At 47.8% G+C, this 13,753-nt stretch overlaps 1 protein-coding gene across 1 annotated transcript in view; it reads left to right on the top strand.

Moving 5' to 3' along the window:
• DOCK3 (dedicator of cytokinesis 3) overlaps positions 1–13,753 on the top strand; it is a 477,354-nt gene that overhangs the window by 444,835 nt on the left and 18,766 nt on the right. Inside the window, exons 35-39 of the mRNA XM_034997521.1 lie at positions 1,218–1,278; positions 1,790–1,883; positions 4,312–4,460; positions 9,574–9,660; positions 11,004–11,108. Coding sequence (XP_034853412.1) covers positions 1,218–1,278; positions 1,790–1,883; positions 4,312–4,460; positions 9,574–9,660; positions 11,004–11,108 — 496 coding nt within the window. The remainder of the gene's footprint in view (positions 1–1,217; positions 1,279–1,789; positions 1,884–4,311; positions 4,461–9,573; positions 9,661–11,003; positions 11,109–13,753) is intronic.

Here is a 13,753-nt window from a genome sequence, read left to right as displayed (position 1 = left end):
AGGACCTTGGTTCCAAATCCCACATTGCTGCCAACTCTGATAGTAACCCTCCATAGAAGGAAGGCCACTTGACTTTGCGGAATACCATGAGAGTTGTGAGATTTTTCAGTATTCCTTTCTTTCAAAGAAGTCATCCCTCTGGAAGTTGGATTACAGCTGGGAAGATGGGGATAACTGAGTTTGTCAAATGATCACCCAGAGGTTCAGCGACTTGGACTAGGGCCCCTGACTCCCAGCTGTGATGTTCCTCACTGAGCCCCATGCTGTCAATGGAGCAAAGCCAAGACACTCTGCCTGATCTTAGTGTTCCATAAACCCGCTTATGCAGCTTCTCCCTAACCCACGGCTGCACAAGGAACTGTATCTATATACCAGAGCAGTAAGGAGTTCCACAGAAGGAAGCACAACAGGCAGATGGGACTCTGGCAGTGTGTACACGAGGCTTCTTGCCGGATTCATCAATCTAGTTCTCCTTCTCCTCTGTCTCCTTGTGCCAAGCCTCTGTTCCTTCCAGAGGAGCTTAGTTTTGACCTCTCTCTCCCTAGGGAAGGATCCAACCTCAGTGTTTCCATTGTTCTGTGTCTCACAGGCCAGCCCTGACCCCTCCTACACCCAACCCTGCCCTGCTCATCTTAGCATGAACACAGCCCCAGCACTGGTTGAAGCTACCCCTAAGTCAGAAAGAAACTTCAAATGTGTGCTTCCCACTAGTGCACAGGAAGGACAGCATAGGGAGAAAAGCCAATGAGGCAGTAACATGACGACCATGCCATGGTTGCTATAGTCACAGGGTCCTGAAGCTAGGTCCCTGGAGTGGAGCATCTTGGCTTCTGTTGAACATTATCCTACAAAGGGAACTTTCCCTATCAGAAAACCTCTGTGCCTCTCCTTCTGAGGACTTGGGCATTCAACATTCTCCTTTACTGATACCCTCTTCTGTGCTGAGGTTATTGGTCGGTGCCACTTTATGCCCTAATGAACGATCTGGGCTCTACACTCTGCCACCAGTTGAACAGAGATCTTTGAACCCTAGAAGTGGTTCCAAAGCTCAGAGGGAGCTCCCTGTACAGTCCCCATCTGTGGAAGCATTTTCTGTTGGAGAGCATCCTAATTTGGGGTTTAGTCATACTAACGCCTCCATGACCCTGGAGTTCTATGCTTTGTCCCAGAGGCAGCACTTCATGCCATGAGACATTCATTTGTGTTCTCCCATCCAGGGACTGCATGAAAGGAGAGGAAACAGAGAATAAGAAGATCGGCTGTACTGTTAACCTGATGGTGAGAGGACACGGGCCCTTTCTCCTATCTGCCCGGTGGAATGGTTTCTGTCCTACGTGGTGCTGGCCTTGGCCCTTCTACAGTGGCTGTTAGGCTAAGGGTTTGAGTCAGGATATCAGCTCTGTCACTGGTATCTTGGAGACCTGCACCTCATCAGTCACATTCCCACTTGGGAAAGGAACGACATGAACTTCTTTGGACAGAACTCCACCCTGTCCCCTTGGCAAGGTCCAGTCAACCCTGACATACCTAATTCCCAGTCTGCCTTGGCACTCTGCCTCTTCCTCACTACTTAGGACGCCCACAGATCTGCCATTGGCCCCACCACACCTGGGGAGCAGGTGTGCCTTCTGGCTGGTCCTTTCTCTTTCTGGTGCCAGGTGCCTCCATGCCTGCCCTCCTTCTCCTGCCCAGTGCACCCAGGGCTTCGGCCAGCTGCCTGGAGCTCGGGTATGGCCACTACAGGTGGAAGCCTCTCTCATCTTGATGTGTATTTCCTTCTCTCTTACAGAACTTTTACAAATCTGAGATTAACAAAGAAGAGATGTATATCCGCTACATCCATAAGCTTTGTGATATGCATTTGCAGGCTGAAAACTACACAGGTGAGTGGAAGGGGGACAGCCATGCCTCCCCCTGAGGACAGACTGGACAGGGATGCACAGCCGGCAGAAGAAGGCTCTGAGCAAGTGCCTGCCACACCTTAGTGAGGTGTGGCGCCCTCACCTCACTCCTTTCCCTCAACTCTTTTCTAACTTGTGGTGGAGAGAAGGCAGGCAGAAATTCCCCTTGTGCCGTCACGCCATGTCCTCTGCTGTCTGAGGCTGTTCTGTTCTCTCCTTGCCTCCTATCCACCAACTCTGAGGCCTCAAGGGTAACCTCCAAATTCTGATGTGCTAGGTTCAGAGCATCCTGAGTTCAGTGTCACTCTCCATGAGCAGAGCCTTCCTGAAGACCTCCACAGCCAGAGCTGTGGAGGCCACAACACAAAAATATCCACCTAATGCTGGGACTTCCAGAACTCACCGGCAGAACTGCCTTGCCCCCTAGGCTCCTCCCCCTGCAACTGCACAGCAGCCCCACTTCAAGCTCCCAGGGGAGAGGACAGAGAGTGTTCATATGGCTTTCTGACAGGCCAGACCCGGGGATCCTTTCATTGTGTTTACAATTTAATCCATACAAAGCCTGTTCTTTTTTTTTTTTTTTTTTTTTTTTTGAGGGGGATGGGCAGAGGGAGAGGGAGAGAGAGAATCTTAAGCAGACTCCCCACTGAGTGCAGAGCCCAACACGGGGCTCAATCTCACGACCCTGAGATCATGACCTGAGCTGAACTCAAGAGTCAGACATTTAACAACTAACAGCCACCCAGGCGCCCCAAGGCCTTTTCTAATAGAACAAATTGAAAAGCATTTCAGCCTGCCTGTCCCATGTTTACTGAGCGCTACTCTGAGTCAGGAGGGTATATGCATGCATGTGTCTCCTGCCTCATCACCTTGTGCAATAGATCCCCCAGAATAGTCACCTTCTTCACTGTGGTGACCAGCCACTGCAGCCTAGCTCTTGAGCCATAAGACTTGAATTTGTGTGACAAACCAGGAAATTCAAGCTATTCTCGTCCATCAACATGACTAGAATTAGATGGATCTGTAGAAACACAGAATCCTTCTTCCTTATCTCAAGATGTAAGAGATTGTTTGGCAAAGATACCACCTTTCCTGACCACACAGGTTGGCAAGAATGAAAATCTGAAATGACTGGGCTAAATCTGCCATTTTCAGTGTCTACTTCCACCCATGATTCCAGTAACTCTCTGAGAAAGTGGTGAAGTAATAGACTGATAAATTTCATGTACTATAGAGGCTTTTACTAAACTCAAGAACTGGACCATGACTGAGAGGCTGGGTCAGGGATTTGGACAGAGAGAGGGTGCTGAGCCATGTCTCTGGTGGCCTCAGGAATAACATCTGAAAAGGATATAGTCAGGAAAGAAGATTTCTTCTGGTTTCCTAAGTTCCAAAGGGAGGCCTTGAGTGCCTTAGGGTCTTGTCCCCAGAAAGAAAGGACTTCTCGTCCAGATCCAGTAAAGAGGCATGTGCATCCCTGGGCAGGAAGGTCCAGTGGCCAGAGCACAGGCAGAAAGGCAATGATGAGGAGCCTGGAGAGTGGCTACAGGCAGGTGTATTTGGCTAAAACTGGAAGTGGGTTACGGAATAGTTAGAAATGAGATTCTTCACAGTCATAGGGAGTGGACTTGAGTAGGGCCTGGAAGGCCAGGCAGAAGCTAGAGCTAATTACCTTGCCAGTAGAAGATGCCTACTAAAAATGAGCAAATAGAACAGGAAAGAGCGGTGGTTGTAATTCAGTGTGACACATGCCTTAGAATTTAGAGAACCATAGTATTTATTTGCTGTTGTTTTATATAACTCTCCAACAGTTCCACGTATAGGGTAAGGTGTCACTGGTCCTCTGCCCTGGGTCCAGCATCAACTTTAGGCTCCTCCAGGAACAGAGCTTCTGGGGGCAGGCCCATCACACAGTTACCACCATTTACACTCCTCTCTGGGACTTTCAGAAATAGTAGAGTTGAGGGCCATGCTGAGGTCAGAAAATGGTGCTGGAGGCACCAGGGCTGGTTTAGGGTCAGCCTTGGTCAGTGCCTACCCGTAAGAGCCATTCTGAGAAAGCTGGAAAGGAAGCTGTAGTCAGTGACCAAAAAGGAACCCAAGAACCCTCTGACATGTCAGTGTCTCCCAAAGCAAGGCAGCCTGGGCACAAACTCAGGTCACTGGGCTGGACTTTATCTAGAGCCCAGCATGAGTTATCAGGCTATGCGAGGAAGGTGTCTACCAGGATCTTATTAGGTTCCTTAATGCTGTGGGCAGCCCCTCTATCTTACCTTTGGTATTCAGTGTCCCTGACCTGGGCTGCACATGCCCTGCCCTAGCATGGTGCTTAGCCTAGTCCCCTGGCACCAGGCTACTCCTGGATCCCTGAGGAGAAGCCCCTGGACCTCCATATTTCCTGTCCCCACAGAGGCCGCATTCACTCTGCTTCTCTACTGTGAGCTGCTGCAGTGGGAGGAACGGCCGCTGCGGGAATTTCTCCACTACCCATCCCAGACAGAGTGGCAGCGGAAAGAGGGACTGTGCCGCAAGATCATCCACTACTTCAACAAAGGCAAGGTGGGTGTCATTAGGCAAGCCTTTCAGCTCTTCAGTTTCTGCTGTAATGTGTGGCATCTCGACACTGTAGGGATGGGCAGAAGCTACAGAGGGTTGTGTGTAGGGTGGTGAGTGGGTGGATGCCCATGTGTATGCATTAGCTTTGGAGGCAGTGTGATTTTTCTCTGGGAAAAAAAAATATATACTTTAATTCTGTGGCTTGGAAGCCAATTCCAGATTGAAGGTGTCAGAGACAACCCCACAGAGCAGCTTGGCACATGCTGATGCTCCTACAGCAGGGGCTTCTGGGCCCCCACTTACATTTATTAGATTTACTTCAAGAACTGATACAGCTTTCCTAATCTGCTGTAGAAAATATGAGCCGTAAAAATGAGTGGATCTTAACCTTAGTCAAAAGAGGCCTGTCCTGCCTCTTACCGGTACATGTTATCTTGGGTTTCCCCCCCTCACAGCACAGACTGGACTTGTCTCCTTGGGGTTCTTCCCCATCAAGCTCAACTCTGTGGGATTGGCAGGCACTGTCAGCATTAGTTTAGGCCTCTTGGGGACTTGCCAGCCATCCTGCTCCCATCTCCCAGAGGGCTCCTTGTGGGGCCCTCTGACCACCTACTGTTGGCTGTGGCCCATGTACTGGAAAGGCAGGTTGTGTGACCTGTTGATGCTGTTTGCTCATTATTCAGCTTTGAGTGTGCTTTAAAAAGCTGAATTTGGATCACTCAGGGAACTGTTGTGGCTGAACCCCTAACTTGAATGGAAATTGGGGGTTTTTTTTAATGAATTTTTTCATCATTAAAAAGAAAGATTTAAATATTAATGGCTTTTGCCCATAAATCAGAAAACATCCATCAGTTTTATATAACATAGGAGAAATCTTTGTCAAAAGCATTCACCCATGCAGGAACCTTTCCAAACCCTCAGGAGCTCTCGGGTAACCTAGCCCAGAAAGGAGGCCCATGCTCAGCGCTTGGGCAGCCACGTGTGACAGAGCCACAGTGCCATCCCAAAGCCTCCTCTTCTTGCCAGTCCAGGGCTGGATTTAGGGCCCCACACCAGTACACTTCCAGGCCTGCCTTTCTGGCACCCAGCCCACCTGGAGCTGCCATCTACCCACATGCCCAGCAAGCCCTGCCAGCTCAGAAGGAGAGGCATGAGCACGGTGTGAGTGTGCATGCGTCCTTTTAGTGTAGTAGTTCTCTTTTCTTTCCGTGGGCATGGAGTATGGAGTGGAGAGTTAACCCAATCTGATGGAGCCTACCAGTAGGACAATGGTTCGGTTCCCCTCTTCACTCCACACTAACTAAACACTACTGTTTAGAAAAGGACGTTTACAGCTTAGTATAGACAAGAGAATCAAAATGTAAACCCTGTTTGAGTATTGTAGATGAGCAGGACAGGGGGAAAGACCAGAGGCTTCATAGGCCACCTTCTTGAGGCTCTCCCACTTCTTCTAGCCACCCTGTTTTTGCTGTGAGTTCCTGGGGGAACAGGTTCTGTGCTGAGTGCAGACCACTCAATGAGCCCTTTCATAAGCTCATCCTCAAAGAGGTATTTATCAGATTCATCCTCTTGAGTTCAGACAGAAGGTCCAGTTTCTGTGTTTCTGTGCCTCAGTACCTAATAGAACCAGTGGATAAGGCTAACCAGTTCTTGAAAGCCTTCAAGGGTTTTTTTATTCACCCCAAAAAAGCAAAACCTGGCTGTTGCAGAAAAAGTGTTCCTGTAGGGTTCTTGGTACCAAGAGAAAAGCTACCTTGGCAACAGGAGGAGGACAGAAAAGAAGACTCTGGGGAAGGACAGGTAAAGGGGTTCTAGCCCTCAGACTGCCAGCACACCCTGCCTCACGAGGCAGGCTCTCCGCTTTTCTTACACACACTCCAGCCTCTGTTATCTGCCTAGTACAAACAACCCAATATCCTGTGGTCCCATGTTTATTTCATGAGCACCCAGAAGGACGGAGTCAGAAGTTCAAATCCTGGTCATAGTCTAGCCCAGGGCCATTCTCCGGTGGTGAGGTGGTTAACCTGGGAGTCTGCCCCCAGTCTGGACTGGGCTCCAGTCCACAGAGGGTCAGCACTCCCAGGCCAGACAAGGTCTGGCAGAGTGGGAGCTGAAAGAAGGAAGGAGAGGTGTGAAGATGGAAATTGGTCCTCCATCACAGGGCAGAGGGAGCAAACAGGAAGGGAAGCCGGACAAAGTCCTCTGACCCCTGCTTACCTGGCATATGGGCCATTGGTGCTGGAGCAGCCTTCTCTGTGGAGCTGGGCTTGGGCTCTCCTCGCTGAGGGTCACTCTTGCCTGGGCTCCTCTGAAGGAATGATGAGTCTCTTGCTTCTAATAGGCTGTGTGTAAAAAGAAGTACAAAGACCACCAGTCCGGATTTGCAGGCCTTTGCCTTCCTTTCCAGTTTGATTACAGTGAGCCTGAGTCAATGTAACATGTGTGCCATCCCTGTCAGAGGGGCCACAAGGAAGTGTAAAAGCACACATCTGTCAGAGCTGGTGGAAATAACTGGATTGCAGACACTGGTGAGGAGTTTTAGAGTTGGCTTTGCCTCCTGCCGGAAGGAAGGAGACCAAGAGAAAATCCATAGCGGGGATGCGGTATTCCTGCACACGTTTCTTACCTGTGTTGAGAGGCAGCTCTCAAAGCCCAGACCCACCAGACCCACCAGGTTCCAGCACGGTCCCTTAAGGCTGACAGAGGGTCTTCAAACTCTTGGTCCTAGCTCACTCTAAACATAATTGGGGGGTAGGTGGGAGGAGGGCTTAGAGCAGGAGGGCAAATTATACAAATTAGGGCAGCAATGCCAGCAAGGCAGATGAGCATTGACCCCAGTGGGGGAGAAGACCTGCTTTACCCGGAGCTACTGTCAGCAGACTTAAGTGCCTTTAGCCCCACGTGGGGCCCTCATCACCTAAATGAGCAGTTCCCCACGGGGTGCTCTTGGCAAGTTGGCCAGAAGTCTGTGCACAGCTCAGCTGCTTGGCCAGCCCCTATGGAGCTGCCTGCCGGGCAGACCCTGTGGTAGGTACTTGGCTGAAACCTGCCCAAGTGGCACTTGGAGCCAGAAAGAGGGCTGACCTGTCCCCCTTGAAAGATGCAGTATTGGGGGTGTAAGAGATTTTCTAGCCCACTAAGTCAGAGGCAGTGTATTAACTCAGGGAGCTAGAGTCTATTTAAAAATTCCCTTTGGTTTGTTTTAATATTTTTAATTGGTCCTGCAGTTTGAATACATATGGCATTAATTCTTTCAAAGGATAAAAATAATATGCTCTTTTTGAGAAACACAGTCCCAAATGACATAGAGTTGTCTTTCTCCCTGATGCTATTACAAATATTATTTTTTAAATATAATTCTTATTATTTAAACATTCATATTGAAATATGACTGGGTGAAATTATATGATGTCTGAGATCTACTTCAAAAACTCTGGGGGCAATAAGTACTTGGGATATAAATGATACAAGACTGGCGATGAGCTGGTCATTGTTGAGGCTGGGTAATGAGTACCTAGGGGTTCATTCTTCTCTTTTTCTATATGCTTAAAATGTCTTGTAATAAAAAATTTTAATTAGCATTTAGAAATTGGGGAGAAGAGCCTAGCTGAAATATCAAGTAAAAAACAATGATTCCCAATCTAACAAAACAAGGAAAGCACTATATTAAAAAGCAGAGGAAATAGGCAGTCTGGCCCTCAGTGAAGGCCCCTTAAGCCCTCCTCAGGCGCCTGTTATGTGGGCCTGTCACCATAACAGGGGCCACACCACAGAGGCAGCCTGGTCCCTGACTAGGCAAGGATCATTTGAAGCCTTCTTTAAGACTGGAATATTTCTGAGAGACGATAGACTCTGAAAAACAAACAGGGTTCTAGAGGGGAGGGGGGTGGGAGGATGGGTTAGCCTGGTGGTGGGTATTGAGGAGGGCACATTCTGCATGGAGCACTGGGTGTTGTGCACAAACAATGAATCATGGAACACTTCATTTAAACTAATGATGTAATGTATGGGGATTAACATAAGAATAAAAAAAATAAACAACAGGTGATGACAAAAAAAAAAAAAAGACTGGAATATTTCTAAAAGGAAATTGTCAGGCCTACTACTAAGCGCTTGGGTAGCCACTTCCTGCTTGGCTTCCATACTTGTTTCTGAGCTTCGTAATCTTAATTTAAAAGTCACTGTTTCCACCCAAGTTTCCATTGATAGATGATGAGTGGATAAAGACAAGGTGGTATATATACCCAATGGAATATTACTCAGCCATCAAAAAGAATGAAATCTTGCCATTTGCAACAACATGGATGGAGCTAGAGGGTATCATGCTAAGCAAAATAAATTAGTCAAAGAAAGACAAATACCAAATGATTTCACTTATATGTGGAATTTAAGAAACAAAACAAATGATTAAAGGGAAGAAAAGAGACAAATCAAGAAACAGACTCTTAATTCTAGAGTACCAACTGATGGTTACCTAGAGGAGAGGGGGTCGGGAGAGGGGTGAGATAGGTGATGGGGATTAAGGAGGGCACTTGCTGTGATGAGCACTGGGTGTTTTATGAAGTGCTGAATCACTATATCGTACGCCAGAATCTAATATTATGCTGCATGTTAACTAACTGGGATTTAAATAAAAGCTTAAAAAATAATAAAAGTCATTGTTACCTTCATCAACTTATTAAATAAATCCTTATTGAGTACCTGCTCATGCCTGGCACTGCTCTAGGCTCTGAGGATAAAGTAAATAAACAGGGTTCCTGCCTTCATGTAGTTCATCATCTAATTGAGACTCATACAACAGAAAAGTAAATACTTTTTAAAGATAACTGGAGAGTAATGAAACAGAGAATGGGTGGGGAAGTTCCTGTCCTTGATGAGGTAGTCAGGGAAAGTCCTCTTGGAGGTAGAGACATTTGAGGAGAAACCTGAAAGCTCCACCGTGAGCTAGAAAGCCACAGCACTGTGTGTTGTGCTCCACAGACTCATCTTGAGCAGTTCTTTGTGACAGATGAGCTGCAGGGGGCCTTTGGTTGTGCCCTCTGATGTGTTCCTTGTGAGCTGGGGCTGTTCTGAGGATGCCTGAGGTGCTGAAGCCTTGTCTTTCCTTCTGACACAGAGCTGGGAGTTTGGGATCCCATTGTGCAGGGAGCTGGCATGTCAGTACGAGAGTCTCTACGATTATCAGAGCCTCAGCTGGATTCGGGTGAGCTTTGCCCCGTCCCCTACCCCCACCCTGACTGGAGGTGCTGACACTTCCCTGGCATCACTTTCTGAGTGAGCATTCACTGTGGGCCTAGCCCTGGTTTAAGTGCTGTGGACAGTACAGGAGAAGTGGAGGCCACAGCTTCTGCCCCCAAGACCCTTGTAGTCTCACTGGGGAACTAAAACACACATCTGACAAATGATGGTATGATCCAGCCCCCAAGAACCACTGGTGCTCAGGAAAAGGAGAAGCAGCGTATGCAGGATAAGATGGGGGGTTCAAGGAGGAGGTAGCAGCTCAACTTCATGAAGGAGCTTTTCCTAAATGATTTTGTTCAGGGATGCTTCATCTGAAAACTTTATAAAATAATCTTTCCATGCTTTGGCTTGTGGTCACTTTCAAGCACCTTGTTCTTACTCCCTTCTTTCATGCTAAATATTCAAAAATTAAGTGAAATGTCCCATAGACTTCGAAGGTCTCTACCAAACTTTTCTGGTTGCTGGTGCTGGGTTCTGAGTCATAGTAGCTGCAAACTTCATTAGCAAAGAGAAGTAAGCAGTCTCACCCTCCTCCTCCACCCAGTCAGTGTGGCTATGTTCCCTGCCATGTTCCCTGCTCCAGGTGGGGATTTGGGTCTATACAATAGATGTGGTTCTCTAGAAGTAGCTTTTTGACTGGTCTTTGAAGGCCACTGCTCCCCCGCAAGCTAGCTTGATTGAGTGCATTAGAGCTATCTTCCCAGTCAAAATTCAATGAGTTTTTCTGAATGTGAAGCCAGGCCAACCAATACTAAGAAACGTACTGACCTTGGTAATGCCAGACATCATGGATATTAGTTCAACTTTTAAAGTTTAAAATCTCTTAAAGTGGAACAGTACCAGTGATCCTGGCAACTGAGACTTTCTTGCTGTGATTATTAGCCTCTTTAGTCAGATGATGGATGAACAAGAGCAGTGCAATTGGACTGATGGAAAATGGTGCTGAGAATAGCTATTAGCCACCTATAAGTAACACCAGCCAGAAGTCACTTGGTGTAGTGAGTATCAACCAAAACCAGAAATCCATGGGGGTGGGAGGAGTCCATGCTCAATGTGTGCCCCTGAAAGACAAAGAAGCCTGGATCTGTGTGGGATTGGGTCCACCCACTGGGTAGGAGGGCTTCTTCTTCCATCAGGCAGCAACCTGGGGAGAGGCTGATCATGGCCAGGGACTCCCTTCTACACGCTCTGAGTTGCCATGTTGTGTTTCCAAAAGATGATGTCTACTTGGGCCTGGGAGAACTTGCTTTGGACACCACTTAGCAGTCAGGCCAACCTGAAGGCAACTGCCTTTCTCCTTCACAGAAAATGGAGGCCAGCTACTATGACAACATCATGGAGCAGCAACGCCTGGAGCCTGAGTTCTTTCGGGTCGGCTTCTATGGCAGGAAGTTTCCTTTCTTCCTTCGGGTGAGTCCATTCAGGTAGTCACAAGAACTTATATCATATTTTACACATAATTCATTTATAACATGTTTTTTTTTTAACCTTTTTCCCTATTCTACTGAATACTCCTTTTTGAAGGACTAGTCCACAAAAGGCATTTGGCTTTATTTAACAGGACTGACTGCCAACTTTAGACTTTGTTTTACTCCACTGTACTATTTTGTAGCTACCTGGGATATGTGAGGGTGATTTTCTTACCATATCAAATTCCTGCAGGAAATGACCAGGGTCTGAGAATGTCCCACAGGTATGTCTAGAAACCTTCTAACTTTAAGTTCCAGTGCCTGGAATCCTCCATTGTGATTATTCTCAGGCAGATAAGACACCAGTACAGTCCTGACCTCAACAGTAGACTGACCATTAAATGTGTGGCTTCCACCACACATGCTCATGTCACAGGGCATCTCAGTGTCTTAGGGCACTCAGCGCTGTCTGACAAGTAGGACCTGGCATAGAACCTGCATGTGGCCCATCTAAACAATGCTTGCAGGCGACAGTCTGAATGTTCAAATGGGGTTTCAAAGGTGCCAGTATTGGAGGACGAATAACAGTGGGTGTTAGGAAGTGTCACCCATCAGTCCATTCCCATCCCCACACAAGGAGCAGTCCCTAGGAGCTGTGTTTCATGCATACAAATCTGCCTCGCAGAGCCACATGCTGCCTTCCCTTCCCTCACCTGCTCAGCTCATGTTTGGCAAATGGAGTAAGTCCCAGTGGAGGTAGCTGTTTGCTTGGTAGATGGCAAGGACCAAGTACAAAGCAGTGGCAGCCAGATCTGTCTCACATAAGGATGGGGGCTTTCACACAAGCAAACTGGAAACCGACAACCAGCCTCAAGGTCAACGCTATGTGCCTTCTTCCTGCTGGGTCTCCCCCAGAAAGCTAGGCTATTTCCTCACCTTCCTTGAACACATAGGCCATCTATTACTTTAGCTCTGTCAGCTTGGTTTCTCTGGACCATCTGCCTCCCTCGCTTCACAAATGTGATTATCTACTCATCTGCACGGAGACAGGAAAACATCCAGCCCTCCCTTCTTGGGGGAATTTCTGTTTCTCTTCATTTGACCCATGAACAGATACTGGTGAGGACTGTACATTCACGAGTTGATATGAAAAGACCAATTCTTTACAATTATCTTTGTCAGTTCTGCTTATCAAGCAAGGGACTTAGAAATGTCTCTTGTCCTTTGACTATTGGTCTGTTCCACTGGAGAGGCCATCCTGCTCCTCCCGACCTTGACTTCCCTTCTGGTATTGTTTTTCATTCCGATGCATCCAGACATGGGGCCCAGCCTTGGCTGAGTTCTCCCATAGTAAAAGGGGAAGTGGAAAGGGGGCAGAAATTCTATTCCAAAATAATCTAAGGTCCTCCAAAGCCTGGCCTGTGATCATCCGTGTACCGGTGAGTGTGCGGCTGGCCCTGTGGACCTGTCTCTCTTCCTCTGAAGACATGCCGGGAGCAGGTGGCAGGAGGAGGGAGTGGCTGCCAGTGCCTGATGCCACTTTGTCAAAGTGGCTCTAGTAAGGCAGCTGGGCAGGCAGACACATGCCACCAGAGGTCTGGACATGTGTTCCATTCCCTCGGGACCAGCTGTGAGGTCAGTGAGCAGCAGGGTTGAGGGTGCCGACCTCAGCCTGCTAGCAGAAAATCTGAGACCTAACTCAAACCAAATATGATGTAACACAAGGTTTTAAGAAATGTGTAGTTAGGATGATGTCAGTTTGTTCTGCTGATGCAACTGCAAAGGACTGTACTGCCAGCACGGTAAATAATTACTGAATACCTCCTGGACGCTGGGCAATATGTACACTGTTTCTCCCAGCTAATAAAAGTGTCCTTCAATATTATGCAGCCATCAAAAGGAATGAGATCTTGCCATTTGCAACGACGTGGGTGGAACTGGAGGGTATTATGTTGAGTGAAATAAGTCAAACAGAGAAAGACATGTATCATATGATCTCACTGATATGAGGAATTCTTAATTGCAGGAAACAAACAAGGTTGCTGGAGTAGGGGGTGGGGTGGGAGGGATGGGGTGACTGGGTGATGGACACTGGGGAGGGTGTGTGCTCTGGTAAGCGCTGTGAATTGTGCAAGACTGTTGAATCTCAGATCTGTACCTCTGAAACAAATAATGCAATATATGTTAAGAAAAAAAAAGAAGAAGAAGAAGAAGGTAGCGGGAGGGGAAGAATGAAGCGGGGGAAATCGGAGGGGTAGACGAACCATGAGAGACGATGGACTCTGAAAAACAAACAGGGTTCTAGAGGGGAGGGAGGTGGGAGGATGGGTTAGCCTGGTGGTGGGTATTGAGGAGGGCACATTCTGCATGGAGCACTGGGTGTTATGCACAAACAATGAATCATGGAACACTTCATCTAAAACTAATGATGTAATGTATGGGGATTAACATAAGAATAAAAAAAAAAGTGTCCTTCAAAAGCACGCACCCGGTCACCCCCTTGTTGGGACTTCTGTGGTGGCACACCCAGCCATCACTCCTTGGCACACCCCTGCAGACATCTTCCTCCCCCTCCCCCTAGCTCTCCACACATACCTTCCTCCCACTGCCCCTTTTCCTGTCCAGGCTGTTGTTGCCCTGGTTGTG

The sequence above is a fragment of the Mirounga leonina genome, unplaced genomic scaffold (genome assembly GCF_011800145.1).
Source record: "Mirounga leonina isolate KUSES-001 unplaced genomic scaffold, KU_Mleo_1.0 Mir_94, whole genome shotgun sequence".
Taxonomy (NCBI): domain Eukaryota; kingdom Metazoa; phylum Chordata; class Mammalia; order Carnivora; family Phocidae; genus Mirounga; species Mirounga leonina.
The sequence above is the reverse complement of the archived record's forward strand: the minus strand, read 5'-3'. Positions and strand labels throughout refer to the sequence as shown.